We start from the raw sequence: 13,947 nt of genomic DNA, 5'->3' as shown, positions 1-13,947 counted from the left end.
TAATATCCTATTATGGATTAAGAACTGGTTGAAAGACAGAAAACAGAGAGTAGGTTTAAATGGTCAATATTCTCAATGGAGAAACATAGAAAAATGACAGATAATGGCCCATCCAGTCTGTCCATCTGCAGTAACCATTATCTCTTCCTCTCCCTAATAGATCCAACATGCCTATCCCATGCTTTCTTGAATTCTGTCTCCACCACCTCTTCCAGGAGACTGTTCCATGCATCTACCACCCTTTCAGGGGGGAAAAAAAAATATTTCCTTAGATTACTCCTGAGCCTATCATCTCTTAACTTCATCCTATGTCCTCTCATTCCAGAGGCTCCTTTCAAATGAGAGAGACTCAACTCATGCACATTTATACAACATAAATATTTAAACATCTATCATAACTCCCCCTCTCCCACCTTTCCTCCAAAGTATACATATTGAGATCTTTAAGTCTGTCCCCATATGCTTTATGATGAAAACCACACACCATTTTAGTAGCCTTCCTCTACACTGACTCTATCCTTTTTATATGTTTTTGAAGGTGCAGTCTCCAGAATTGTACACAATATCGCTAAATGAGGTCTCACCAGGAGCATCAAAACCTCCTTTTTCCTACTGGACATTTCATCTCTAGGATATTTACTGCAGAAGCTAAATTTAATCTTTTATATATATGCTGATGATATTTCCATTTTAATTCCTTTGAATAACATAACAAAATAAATTTTAGAACAAATTTCTTATATTATGTCTGAATTAGAACAATGGACAACCAATTTTAAACTAAAATTGAATACAGAAAAGACAAAAATCTTTTTAGCAAGTTCAAATGACAAAATAACTAAGACATCGCTTCACCTGAATGGTCATAACTATCCAATTTTAAAATATATAAAAATATTGGGAGTCATCTTAGACTCCCATTTAACTTTGGTAGAGCACACAAATTTGGTGGTGAAAAAGTGCTTTTTTATATTATGGAAGTTAAAGACTATCAAAAATTATTTTGATTTCTTAGCTTTTAGACTGTTGGTGCAGGCATTGGTATTATCTATATTGGACTACTGTAATATTGTCTATTTGGGCACACCAAAGAAAGTAGTGAAAAAATTAAGAATAGTGCAGAACACGGCTGTTCGTCTGATATTTGGACTAAAGAAAAGTGATATCAGCCCTTATTACCGATCGCTGCACTGGTTGCCAGTGAAGGCACGAGTAATGTTTAAATTCTCATGCCCGTTTCAAGTCAGTTTTTGGATTGGCACCTACATATCTACTATCTCATTTTGTGTTATATAACCCTGTGTGGATAACCAGGAACTGCAACCTATTTGCTTATCCGAAGATTTTAGCTGTAAACTCAGGTCTTATTTAGATTGGATGCTTACTTTTCAAGCAAGCAAACAACAGTCGGGTTGGGTAACTTCATCAGCGGAGCCATGTTGTGCTATGGCGCTTTTAGAAAAGAAATCAAGACAATATTATTTGATAAATTCATTTCTTAATCCGTGTTTTTATCTTCATTTTAAATATAATTAATCTTATCCTATCAATTTTAATGGCTTTTATACAACAGGCTGTATTCATTTTTTTACCATTTTGTATTTCACTGATTGTCCAGTTTTTCTCTTTTGTTGAAACTGCCTAGAATTCTTTTGATTAAGGCGGTATAGAAAAATAAAGTTATGTTATGTTATACCTCTTCCTATGCACCCTAGCATTCTTCTAGCTTTCGTCCTGTTTGATCACCTTAAGATCATCACATACAATCACACCCAAGTCCCGCTCTTCTGTCGTGCACATAATTTCTTCACCCCCTAAACTGTACCGTTCCTTCCTTGTGTCCCAACATATGACTCATAGTCCATATTAAGTAGGGACAACTTCACTTAAGATACATAAAATAACCAACAAGGTATTTCTATAACTGGGTTTCTGGCTCAGTTTTTTCCAAATAAGGCTATAATTTTGAAGATTGTTGAACAACTTCTGAGGACACTCAAAACTCTTACATCCTTAACCAGATTATTATGCATTATTTTTCAGTTATCAGTTATACGTATTTTATAGCATATAAGAATTTCAACATTATTCATGCTAAGATCCGTTAAGGTATTGGTAGAATATTAAAGAAATCAATAGATTTGTCTATACTTGCAAGCATCTCTGTATAAAATGAAATATCTCCCATCAAATAAAAATCATAGAATACCTGCACAAATCCTTGTCAGTGTTTGAATGACCATCCATTTATGATCAAATGAACTAGTAGATGTCTCCAATATGTATAAAAATATTTCTTTGAAAAACACCTATGTGGTTGAAAAGAAAAGCAAAGAAAGATTAAGGTTGGCAACAGTTATTATAAAATGAACTGCTATAATCAGTTTACCTGGAGGTGCCTGCAAGGATTTAAGAACTTTAGAAAGTACATAGAGGGTGGGCCAATAATAGATATACAGTATTTATTTCTTTTTATTGTACAGTGATTTAATAGGTATAATACAGTACAAAAACTTCACACAAATATTATTTGTGACACCTATAAAACAAAAAGAAATAATGGATACTGTATAACTACCCCTGGCTCATACTGTATAGGTTTGGGGTGGCTGTAGATGCAACTTCTGGTAGTTCACTGCAAGGCCCAGGAGTTCCAACAGACAAACTGCTGAGTTGATGGCATGCTGAGCTTATTTGGAAGATTAGGTTTATACCTTCTATAATCTTCTTTCTGTAGGTACCTGTAGGATTCCATACATAACAAAACATAATTTTATTCTTCTATATCGCCACAATCAGACGATTTCTAGGCAGTTTACACCGAAGAAAGCTGGACAATCAGCGAAGTACAAAATACAAATAGCAAAAGTACAACATATTTCAGAGTAGAATTATTGTTATTAATATAACTTCTATTTAGGAAATGAATTTATCAAACAATACAGTCAATTTCTTTCCGAAATGCGCCGTAAGACAGCCTGGTTCCACTGATGTAATTACCCAACCAGGACTGCTGCTTACTTGCTAGAAACATAAAAGTTCAATCCCAACCTGCAATCTAGGAGTTGCAGAAATTAAACACTTTTCTGAACACATGCTCCACCCTCTTAGCCTGAGAGCTAGCAAACATATCCAGGTAAGTCCCAAAGCCAAGTAACATATCTGCACAAATCCATGACAAAGGGTACGGGGGAAGAGCCCCAGCAACACAAACAATTCTTGAACTAACTGCTCTGCAAAACATGAACAAGTAATAAACAGGCAACAAGGCAACTCAGAAGTAGAACTAACTTGCTGTGTGTAACAATCTCTTCAAAAAAAGCCTTCAGTAATGTGTATACTCACAGAAAACTCCCCACAGGATCTGTCAACTGGCTAAAAAGCATTCAAGCCAGTAAGGAGAATAATCAAGGTAGAAAGAAGCAGGCTACTCCAAACAACTGAGTGTACACAGAGAGGGCGGGTCATATGGAATCCTACAGGGACTAACAGAAAAAAATTTATCAAAGGTATAAGCCTAATCTTCCATTCTGTTACGACCCTTCCAGTTTCCATGCGTTAGGCGACGTACCAAAGCAATGGTAATATCTAGGAAGGGACAGAAGAGCCTGCCCTCAACACAGAGTTCCCCCCAAAAATAAGAAATAAAAGCAGAGAAACTGCAAAAGACTTCTGCACAGATTGCATATAGAAATTGTAACTGGGTATGTTTGCTAGCTCAGAAAAGTGTTGGATTTCTGCAACCCCCAGATTGCGGATTGGGATTGAACACCTAGTGTATGGAATACAGAAGGGACCTAACAGAAATGATGACGAGGCTTTGATCAATCAGTTGTCTAAATCAGTGTTCTTCAACTGCCGGTCCGTAGACCGGTGCCGGTCCGCAGAAATTTCCTGCCGGTCCACAGGGCCGGCACATGCATCAGGCTCCAGACAGTGCTCTTCAGTCGCCAGTCCACGGTGCAATCGATTCAGCGTTGTCTTCAGGCCGGCTCCCTCTTCCTCAGTGCTGCAGTGCACAAAGCCATGGGCAGACTCCTACGCGCATCCTGCAACTGAACCGAAAGCTTTCTCTGTGATGTCACAACATCAGAGGGAAGCTTCTAGATGAAGCACGGGACGCACGAGGAGCCACTGCCCACGGCTTTGTGCATTGCAGCACTGAGGAAGAGGGAGCCGTCCCGAAGATAACACCAGGGGGCAGGCCAGAAAGTAAGGCACAGCATGGAGGAAGGGAGACAACAACAGTATGGGGAATGATTTCATTTTTTAATTTAGTGATTGATTTACATCTGTTGTCTGTTCAGGAAGAAATGTACTGTATTTGTTTCTTTTCCTCTGGGGTTGTACTGCATGCAGAGTCTTGCACCTTAAGGTTTGTTTGTATATATTAGTACTTTTAGTTTTTGGTCCCTTATTTGCATGGGGTTATCTGTGTTCTGGTAGGAATGAATATTGAGAAGCATACAATGTGCTTTGTGTAGTTTAATTTTGTGGTTAACCATGAAGTGTTGTTAATACAATTATATTATGTGTGTGAATATATGAAAAATGAATGGAAAAAATGGTGTTACAATTAATACTATTATGGGGCGGGGTGGAGATGGGCGGGGTCTGGCCCACGACTTAGCTCAGTGTTCTTGAACTGCTGGTCCGCGGACTGATGCTGGTCCACAAAATAATTTTATTATTTCTGCCGGTCCATAGGTGTCAAAAGGTTGAAGAACACTGGTTTAGAAAAGGAAATACGCGAAACCCCCATGAGTGAAAGGTTGCAGCTATTACCACCAGGCATTTTGTGAACACCCTTGGGGCTGAAACTTGCCTGAAGGATAGGACTTTGAATTGAAAATGCCAAGAGCCCACTTAAAAGTAAAAATATTTTCTGTGGGCAGGTAAGATCGATATGCAAATGTAAGCTTCTTTGAGGTCTCGAGAGGCAAAGCCAGTTGTTCTTCTCCAATAATGTTTTTAACAGGACTCCCAGAAAAACCATGCAAAACTTCTCCTTCACTAAGTATTTTTTGAGCATGAGGTCAATAATTGGGCAGAGGTCTCTTTCTATTTTGGTATTGGGAAATAATTGGGAATAGAACCCTCAACCCTTTTCCTGTGGGGGAACTTGTTCTATTGCATTGAGTTGGAGAAGGGCCAAGAGCTCTTGGTGAAAGAGGGTTTTCTGGAGGTAGTTGAAAAGAGACTCTCTTGGAAGTGGTCTGGAGGCATTCATAGTAAGAGTAGGGCATAACCCTGGGCCACTACCTGGAACACAAACTGGTCCGATGTTATGAGAGTCCAGCGTTATTGGTAGTGATGAAGTCTGCCCCAGATAGGAAGATCTGGAGGGAGATTTTGGCAATGCTCTCTAAAAGGGATTCAAAAAGAAAATTGCTACTTAGACTGAGACTGACTTCTGCTGTCATTGTTATCTATACCTTCTCTGGTTACTAGACCTTGAGAGGATGAAAGTTGCATGTAGCGATGCCTGGGATTATAATATAAATTATGTATAGAGGTATTGATGTACTTAAGGGATGACTGAAAGTTGTCATGCAGTCATTGTGTTTCTTTATCTTATCTGTAGCTTCTTTGATGCATTCCCTGAAGAGGTCATCACCCTTACAAGGGAACAGAAATCTTGAGGTAGAAAATGCACAGGCAAGCCATTCTTCACATTGTAATAGCTACTGCTGATTCCTTTGAGAATATATTGAAAACATCAAAAGTGACTCTAGTACAGTAGTCTCAAACTCAAACCCCTTTGCAGGGCCACATTTTGGATTCGTAGGTACTTGGAGGGCCTCAGAAAAAAATAGTTAATGTTTTATTAAAGAAATGACAATTTTGCAAGAGGTAAAACTCTTTATAGTTTATAAATCTTTCCTTTTGGCTAAGTTTTAATAATAATATTGTCATTTATAGCTAAAGAGAGATATGATCAAGAAACTGTTTTATTTTTGTGATTATGATAAACACACCGAGGGCCTCAAAATACTACCTGATGGGCCGCATGTTTGAGACCACTGCTCTAGTATATATGCAAGCAAGTTCTTAATCAGATGTTGAAATGGCTCTAGTTGGTCTGAGGGAAGATGCTGTTAGAAGTCTGGCAGTTGTTTTACTAAAGACTTAAGATAAACGGGAATATAGAATTGACAGTCCAGTATTCTACTGGTAAACATGGATGCCTGGAATATGTGTTTGCCAAATTTGTTCAAGGTTCTGGCCTCTCTGCCCAGTAAAGTGAAAGCATATGAAAGGGAGCTTCAAGTACATTTAAGAACAGACTCAACTACTAAGGACTGATGTTGGAGTTGAGGCTTATCAAAGCCAGGATGAGTTTGTATTTGTACAGTTAGTCTAGTTTGGGGAGTCAGTGGGACAGTCAAAGGGGTCTTCCAAGTATCTTTCATGAGTATATGGAGTGGAACTTTTATACATTCATGAGGCCACTCCCCATAATCAAGGAGTTCTATTACCTCTGCACAAAGCGTCTCTTCGTGCTCCAACTTGAGCAGGGACAGCCTGACTTATCTGACACATGAAACTTGTAAAAGATAAGTTTTCAGATGGAGAGCTGCAAAGTGAAGGAGGTGGAGAAGGATCAGATATAACCCTAACCATATGATCTATCTGCAGAATAGTCAGGGAGATACTCACTGGAACACAGTGATGGGTCAGAATCAGATTCATCTAAGTATTTGAAGTAGATAGAGTAAAGCATCGAGGAATGTCGAGGCGAAATAAATGAATCATGTTCCCTTGAGGACAATGCATGTGTCAAGCATCTCCTTGATGTCGATGCTCGACATCAAGTGGGAGTCCTAGAGTGACGCACTGAACCATCATTGGCTGGGCTGAGGCTGGCTTGGAGGTCACAGGAGCCTAGGTAGGCTGCGACTGCAGAAGCCCTATAGTCTCTTGTTGGAGTAGTACTCCAAGTTACTTCCATATCATAGGAACCAGTACCGAAGGAGCCATGGGTACCAAAGCAATCTGCGAAATTGAGTATAGAGGCTTTGGGGACCTCAATGTCTAAGCATACCCTCTGAGGATACCACCTGGAGTGATGGTGAGCGGTCATCCACATGTTGATGCTTGGCTTGCGTCGAGGAAGAAGAAGCCTGGAAGGACATTGAGGCATATCTGGCAGGGGACACATGCCGATGCTTCTTAAGCTTTTTTATATGGGTGTCCCGAAGCGTGCTGCACTGACGAAGTACAATTCCTTCGCTGTATTGACTCTGATCAAAGAGACGTTGATGTAGTCAGTGCAGGGGTCGATGCTGGTATTGTCAGCTGGGCATTTGGCTCGGTATCACCAGCCATGCTCAATGCTGATGCAGGACCAAAAATTGAATCCTCGAATTGAAGTTTACAGGCCTTTAGCAACCTCTTCTGAATACAAAAGCAGAGGGCACAAGCAATATCCCAATGTTCATGACCAGGGTGAATTTGATTTAAATCAGATCAATTTAAATCCCTAGCAAGAAAGACTTGATTTAAATCATGGTTTTCTACAGACTTTCTTGCTGGTATAATCTTAATATTTACAACCAGATGTCATCAGAATAGGCCAGTTCTTGATATACTGCTCAAAAAAATCCATTACAGAGTTCCATCTAACATCTTGTGAGAGTGTTAGCTTGGTTTCACCCATTCTTTTCAGAGCTGCTGCTGCTGACAAATGATTGTTACAGAAGTATTTATCAATTTCAGTGACAGTCTATTTCTGGGACACTGAAGTCTTTGGATAGGAGGTGTAGCAAAGGAGCACTGCAACCATAAAGTATGTTATTAACTTCGTATTCTCTTCATGCACTTTTAAATTTTTTCTCTTCTTGGATACATTTGCAGCATTGTCTATGACTAAACTGTATTCTAGACATTTTATTATAGTTTTTGTAGCTACTTCCTGTAAGTATTCTGCTGTATGTGCATTTTCTGAGGAATCAATTGTTTCTGCAAGAAAGACATCCCCTTCTTCTGTTGTTATATAAGCTTATACAATAGGATCCTTGTGGACATTACTCCACCCATCAAGACTTACTAAAAAATTTAAAAATTCAGCTTCATGTTACAGAATTAAAAATGAATCCTTATTTCATGATGAATAACTTTTGGACTTTAATGTATCTTAAATAGAAAACAATCTTTTTTTCTCCTCAATAAAGCATTTTATCAATAAAAATTTAGGGCTCCTTTTACAAAGGTGTGCTAGCGTTTTTAGCGCTATAGTGTGCGCTAGCCAAAAAATTAACACCTGCTTAAAAGCAGGCGATAGTGGCTAGTGCGTGCAGCATTTTAGCACACTAAAACTGTTAGCACACCTTTGTAAAAGGAGCCCTTAATTTAAATCCAAAACACATTTAAATTATTATGTTTTTAAAATCACTGATTTTTATCCACCTTGATCAGGACTGAGGCACTGAATACACCAGTTGTGTGGATCGATGGCTGAGATGGTCTTATTGCATTAAGAATATCTCTTGAAGTCGCTTTGAGCCTTGCACATGGCACCAATGATGTAAAATTTAACAAAATTCAACTTAAGGAAGAAAAACAGAAGAAAACAACAAAATATGATACAAAGTTAAGAAAAAACAAAGGGAAGACACCCAAAAATAAAAGTCTGATGCAATGAGAACTCTGAAATCACAGCTTCTGAACTCCGTGGAATACTAAGAACTGCAGGTCCTGTATGCTGCCATTGGGCGGGAAGGCACCAGTACAAAAGCGGTATGGAAAGGGCCTTAAAATTTAAAGTGAAAAGTACACTTGGTATCTGTCTACACTGGGTTTCGTGGATGACATCACCCACATGTGAGAGTATTATACCTGCTTGTCCTCCGAGAACAGCTACTTGCACGAGTTTGGTATTATATGATTCTAAAGCCTGGCACTGTACCTAAATACAGTTTTAACTAAATTATCTAGAATGATGATAAACATTCTAAAATATCAAAGACAGAAATATCTACACATATATTATATGAATATGCAACATAAATTTAGTTTCAAGATTATAGAGAAAAGTTTCACATACCTCAATCTGCATCTTTAAGTGTGTCTTAAAATTTGAGAGTAAGGTAAGAAATATGGAGAGGGAAAGCTCAAAAACCTCTGGGACAGATGAAACTCCATTTTTTGAGAGTGCAACACACAAATACTGTTTAATAGCATTAATAAACATCTCATTGGTCCTGAAAATAGGCCCAGCATTCTGTAAAATGGATAGTAGAAGCTGCAATGAAAGAACCTTTGACCGGAGTTCATGAGACCTAGAAAAACAAACATAGCATTAGATTCTATGAAAAAAGCAAAATATACATAGTGAAATATGAAAAGAATTCAAATGATAGTTTTGAAAAAGCAGTGGGGTGGGGGAGTGGCAGGAAGAAACAAGGAGTAGATGGATAATCAGAAGGTGGCAAAACAGTTTAATTTTATGGTTTCTAATATGATAGGATAATCCATGTTTGTCCTGTCTGATGGGTGTCAAATATACCTCTAGCTAGGAACTTTCTCTTAGTGAACAAGTTCTTGTATAACTGTTGGAATTCTTTATGTTTCTCTTGAGGGAGGAATTCCTTATACTCTTAAAGTTGTTTAAGCAAGGACTTTAAATAAATGGAGGAATAGAACTGGTAGTCCATAATTCTAATGATGAGCATAGATGATTGAAAAATGCATTTACCAAAATAGTTCTGTCTTCCCTTCCTAGAGGAGCAAGAGCATAAGACCTAGAACTATGTGCGCATTTTAGAGCAGATTCCACAATTAGAGAGTAATTTTGGAAGTTGTGTTCTCTCAAACCCTGGACATACTTATATTTTATACATTGTATCAATATTTTTAGGAGCTATTTGGACGAGGGGTCTCCCAGTTCTTAAATAGGGTATCTTTCATGACCTAATATAAAGGCATCTTGATACAATCAGTTGGTGGTGATTCATAGTCTACAGCTCAAAAAGCTGAGTTTCTTCCTAAGTCTCCATTTTAATGGGAAAAACTTGACCCATTTGCCTTACGAGGGGTGTTCAATAATTTATCTGAGAATAAAAGAAAGTAGCAAGCGTGTTGAAATAAGTCTGTACATGTTGTGACATGTCTCAAGGTTACTCATGCACAGTTGTGGCTCAGTGCAAGTCTAACATTCCAAGAGATAGGATGTCAGGAGAATCCTCATGTGAATCAAGTAAGAAACTGATAGATCTGGAGCACTGTTCAGTGATAAAATTTCTCACAAAAGAAGGATAAAGCCAAAGGAGATCCATAAACACATGACTGAAATTTATGGTGAATCTGCCCCAATTATCCTGCAAAGTAAAATTTTGGAGCAAGCAGTTTAAGTGGGGTAAAGAGTCCATTGAAGATGACCCTCAACACTGGATGACCAAATACACAAGAAAATAGAGGATTTAATTCTGTCAGACAGACAAATTAAGGCTTACCGAATAGTGAAGAAATGGGCATTTTAGCAGGTACAGTTTGAAAAATAATTCAAGAAAAGTTGGGCATGTCCAAGGTTAGTGCAAGATGGGTTTGAAGAATGCCAACACCATTGTCAGAAGGCTACAAGACTCCAGTGCTGTCAGAAGACTTGGAGATACTCTGTGAAGACCAAATGAATTTTTTTCATCGTTTGGTGACTAGAGATGAGACTTGGGTCTTATCACAGAGATCCTGAGTCCAAAATGGAATTAATGCAGTGGAAGCACAAGACATCTCCCACCCCTAAAAAAGTTCACGACAGAAAAATCTGAAGGCAAAATGAAGGCAACTGTCTTCTGGGATGATGAAGGGCTTTTGTTTCTGGAGTCCATGACACACAAGACAACCATAACTAGGGAGAATTATACCAACACAATGATGGCTTTGCGGAAGCTAATCAAGAAGAAAAGACAAGGAAAATTCACAGCAGGTATGCTGCTTCTTCACAACAATGTGCCAGTGCACAAGTCACAAGGTGAAGGAGAAGGATCAGAAAGTATGCCATAAGATTTTTCTGCTAACAAGTCTGGAAGATCCTCATCAGAGTGGTTTGAAACATCTGAGCCAGACTCCTCAAAATACTCTTTCCTGGGCAAATCTGGGAGCATGCATTGAGAGGTGCATCGACTGTGCATCGAAGATTGCTGAGGCAGGGGCTGATGCTCTGACTCAGGAGATAACTCTTCTGCTGATGACATGAGTGGAATGCGTCCATGCTAACCTCAATGCTCAATGTTCAGCAGGGGTATTTATTCTCATCCTCAATCAATGCTGACATGTATCTTCGGGCTGGGCTGAGGCAGGCTTAACACCTTTAAAACTTGTGTAGACTGCATCAGCAGTGGTACCAAAAGCCAAAAGATCTTGTTTGAGTATAGTCTGGATCTCCTCCTAGAGAGTCAGCATCTGCACTGGAAGAGAGATATGTGACTGGGCGTGAGAGACCTCGATGTCAAAGCAAGCCTAGAAGACATGATCTGCAGCGATGAAGAGCAATGTATGGTGCATCAACACTTACTATGCATCAAAGAAGTGGACACCTGGGACAAAGCAATTCCATGCCTAGAAAGGGAAAAATGTTTATGCTTCTTAGCTTTCTTACATGCTGCCTCTACTAATGGGTGAGGTATGGAGGATAACATTGAGTCCTGTCTTTGAAGAGAGCTCAATAAGGTGTCTCTATGTGGTGTCAGCGAAATGTCAATAACCATGATGGTTTCAATGCAACCTGTGCATCATATCTGAATCTCCCATCACGGTCGATGTCAAACTGTCTTTCACACTGACCTTGTTGAGCTTTAGGTATCCTCTTTTGCATATGCAGAGAGATGTCACAACGAATGTTCTGATGGCCAAGACCTAGACACTAACACGCCAATTATGGGAGTCAGAGTCTTAAATGGTATGATTATATCGAGTACATTTCTTGAAACCCTCTTTGACATGGAAGGAAAAACAGTCAACACAAAAGTCAATGGCCCACGGAGCTCAAATGAAAAGTATGCCGAAAATTAGTGCTGCCCAATTCACGATTCGAATCAGTTCAGCGATTCACTTCAGGTGAATCTATTCAAAATGATTTAAAACAAACAAAAAATCAGCCTCCCAATTTGGTAACTGAACCCTACCCTCTCGCCCCCTAAAGCAGGTGCGGCAGCGCTGCCTCTTGCTGGCCTGCCACTGCCACACCTACTTTAGAGGGCGAGGGAGAGGTTCAGTCGGGAAGTGCTGGTGTCTGGCTTCCCCCCTGGCCTCCCGTGCATTTATTTACTTAATATCAGCAGCCTGCAGAGAAGATCGCTGGTGCTAGCAATCTTTGCAAGCTGCCATAGAACTTCAAAGCTGTTTCCTCTGCCGCAATCCACATCAGAGGAGGGGCAGGACCGCGGCAAAGGATAGACAGCTCCGAAGACCTATGGCAGCTTGCAAAGATCGCTAGCACTGGCAAACTCTCTGCAGGCTGATATTAGGTAAATGGATGCGTGGGAGGTCAGGGGGAATCAGCAGGAATTCGGGAGGGGGTGTGCGCAGTCCTTTGGGGGGTACAATCCTTCAGGGGTGGGGGTACAGGCCTTTAGGGGGGGACAGGCCTTTAGGGGGAACAGGCCTTTAGGGGTGGTGGTACAGGCCTTCAAGGGGGGCAGGCCTTCAAGGGGGGGACAAGCGTTCATGGGTGGTGGCACAGGTCTTCAGGGTGGTGGTGCAGGCTTTCAGGGGGAGAGTGGGCAGGCCTTCAGGGAAGGGGGGCCCTGGTGCAGAAGTACATGGAGAGAAGAAGGGAGGGAGGGAAGGGGGGTTCAAAGAGACATGCATATGCCGGACTTTGGGGAGAAGAAATAATGGGTCTAAAAACAGAGGAGAGGGAGAGAGATGGTGGACAATGGAATTTAGGGAGGGAAGGAACAGAAAGGGAGAGAAGTTGGACACAAGGGATGGTGTGTAGGGGGGGATAGAGATACTGGATAGGAGGGTAGTTGGGAAAAGAAAGGGAGAGATGGTGGACTCTGGGGTGGTGGGGAAGGAGGGAGAGATGCTGGATGAAAGGGTAGTTGAGAAAAGGTGGATCTGTGGATGGCAACGAAAAAAAGTTAAGATGCCAGATCTCTGGGGGGAGGGAAGGGAAACGGACGGGGTGGACAGAGATAGAAGATGGATGTTTAGCACGGAGAAAGAATGAGACCCTGGCAAGCAAGTTATCAGAAGACAACCAGAGCCTGGGACCAACAAGATTTGAATAATGACCAGACAACAAAAGGTAGAAAAAATAATTTTATTTTCTGTTTTGTGATTACAATTTGTCATATTTGAAATGTGTATCCTGCCAGAGCTGGTGTTAGACCACAAATGTGAGCTAGGATTTAACAGAGAGGAAAAGTCTTTTTTGTTTATTTATTTTGTTTACACCACAGTGGAAGTGTGGTTAGGAGAAGGCAAAGGGGGTGATGATGATATAAAATAAACCCATCAGGATGTTTGAAAAAAACAAACAAAAAAATCCCCACCTACTTGGGCAGGAAAATTGAATCGAATCAAAAAAATCAATTCAATAAGCTGAATCAAATCAAAAATTTTTTTCCTGAATCAGGCAGCACTACCAAAAACTGCGAGACTCCCTGGGGTAAAAAAAAGTCCCAAATGGCCTGAAGGCAAAAAAATAAAAAAATGAAGAAAATTTATCCAAAAATCAAGGGAATGACAAACAACAAGAAAACTATAAGAAAATAAAAACAGGAAGGCAGAAAAAGATTTCTAAGTTTGATGCACTGAGGAGAAACCAAAGACATAGCCTCTTGGCTCTGCAGAAAACTAAGAACTGATGATCCTGCAAGTCGACATCGGGTGGGAAGGCACCTGCACACACATGTGCAGTATGTGCACTGCCTGAAGATTTAAATTGACAATGCACTTGACAGTGTCTCCACCAGGTTCTGTGAATGATGTCACCCACAAGTG

At 40.1% G+C, this 13,947-nt stretch overlaps 1 protein-coding gene across 1 annotated transcript in view; it reads right to left on the bottom strand.

Moving 5' to 3' along the window:
• ARFGEF1 (ADP ribosylation factor guanine nucleotide exchange factor 1) overlaps positions 1 to 13,947 on the bottom strand; it is a 382,919-nt gene that overhangs the window by 235,542 nt on the left and 133,430 nt on the right. The window contains exons 10-11 of the mRNA XM_033933351.1: positions 9,047 to 9,281; positions 2,210 to 2,309 (exon numbers count right to left, since the gene is read on the bottom strand). Coding sequence (XP_033789242.1) covers positions 2,210 to 2,309; positions 9,047 to 9,281 — 335 coding nt within the window. The remainder of the gene's footprint in view (positions 1 to 2,209; positions 2,310 to 9,046; positions 9,282 to 13,947) is intronic.

Source organism: Geotrypetes seraphini, chromosome 2 (genome assembly GCF_902459505.1).
Source record: "Geotrypetes seraphini chromosome 2, aGeoSer1.1, whole genome shotgun sequence".
Classification (NCBI taxonomy): domain Eukaryota; kingdom Metazoa; phylum Chordata; class Amphibia; order Gymnophiona; family Dermophiidae; genus Geotrypetes; species Geotrypetes seraphini.
This window is presented reverse-complemented; position numbering and strand designations above follow the sequence as displayed.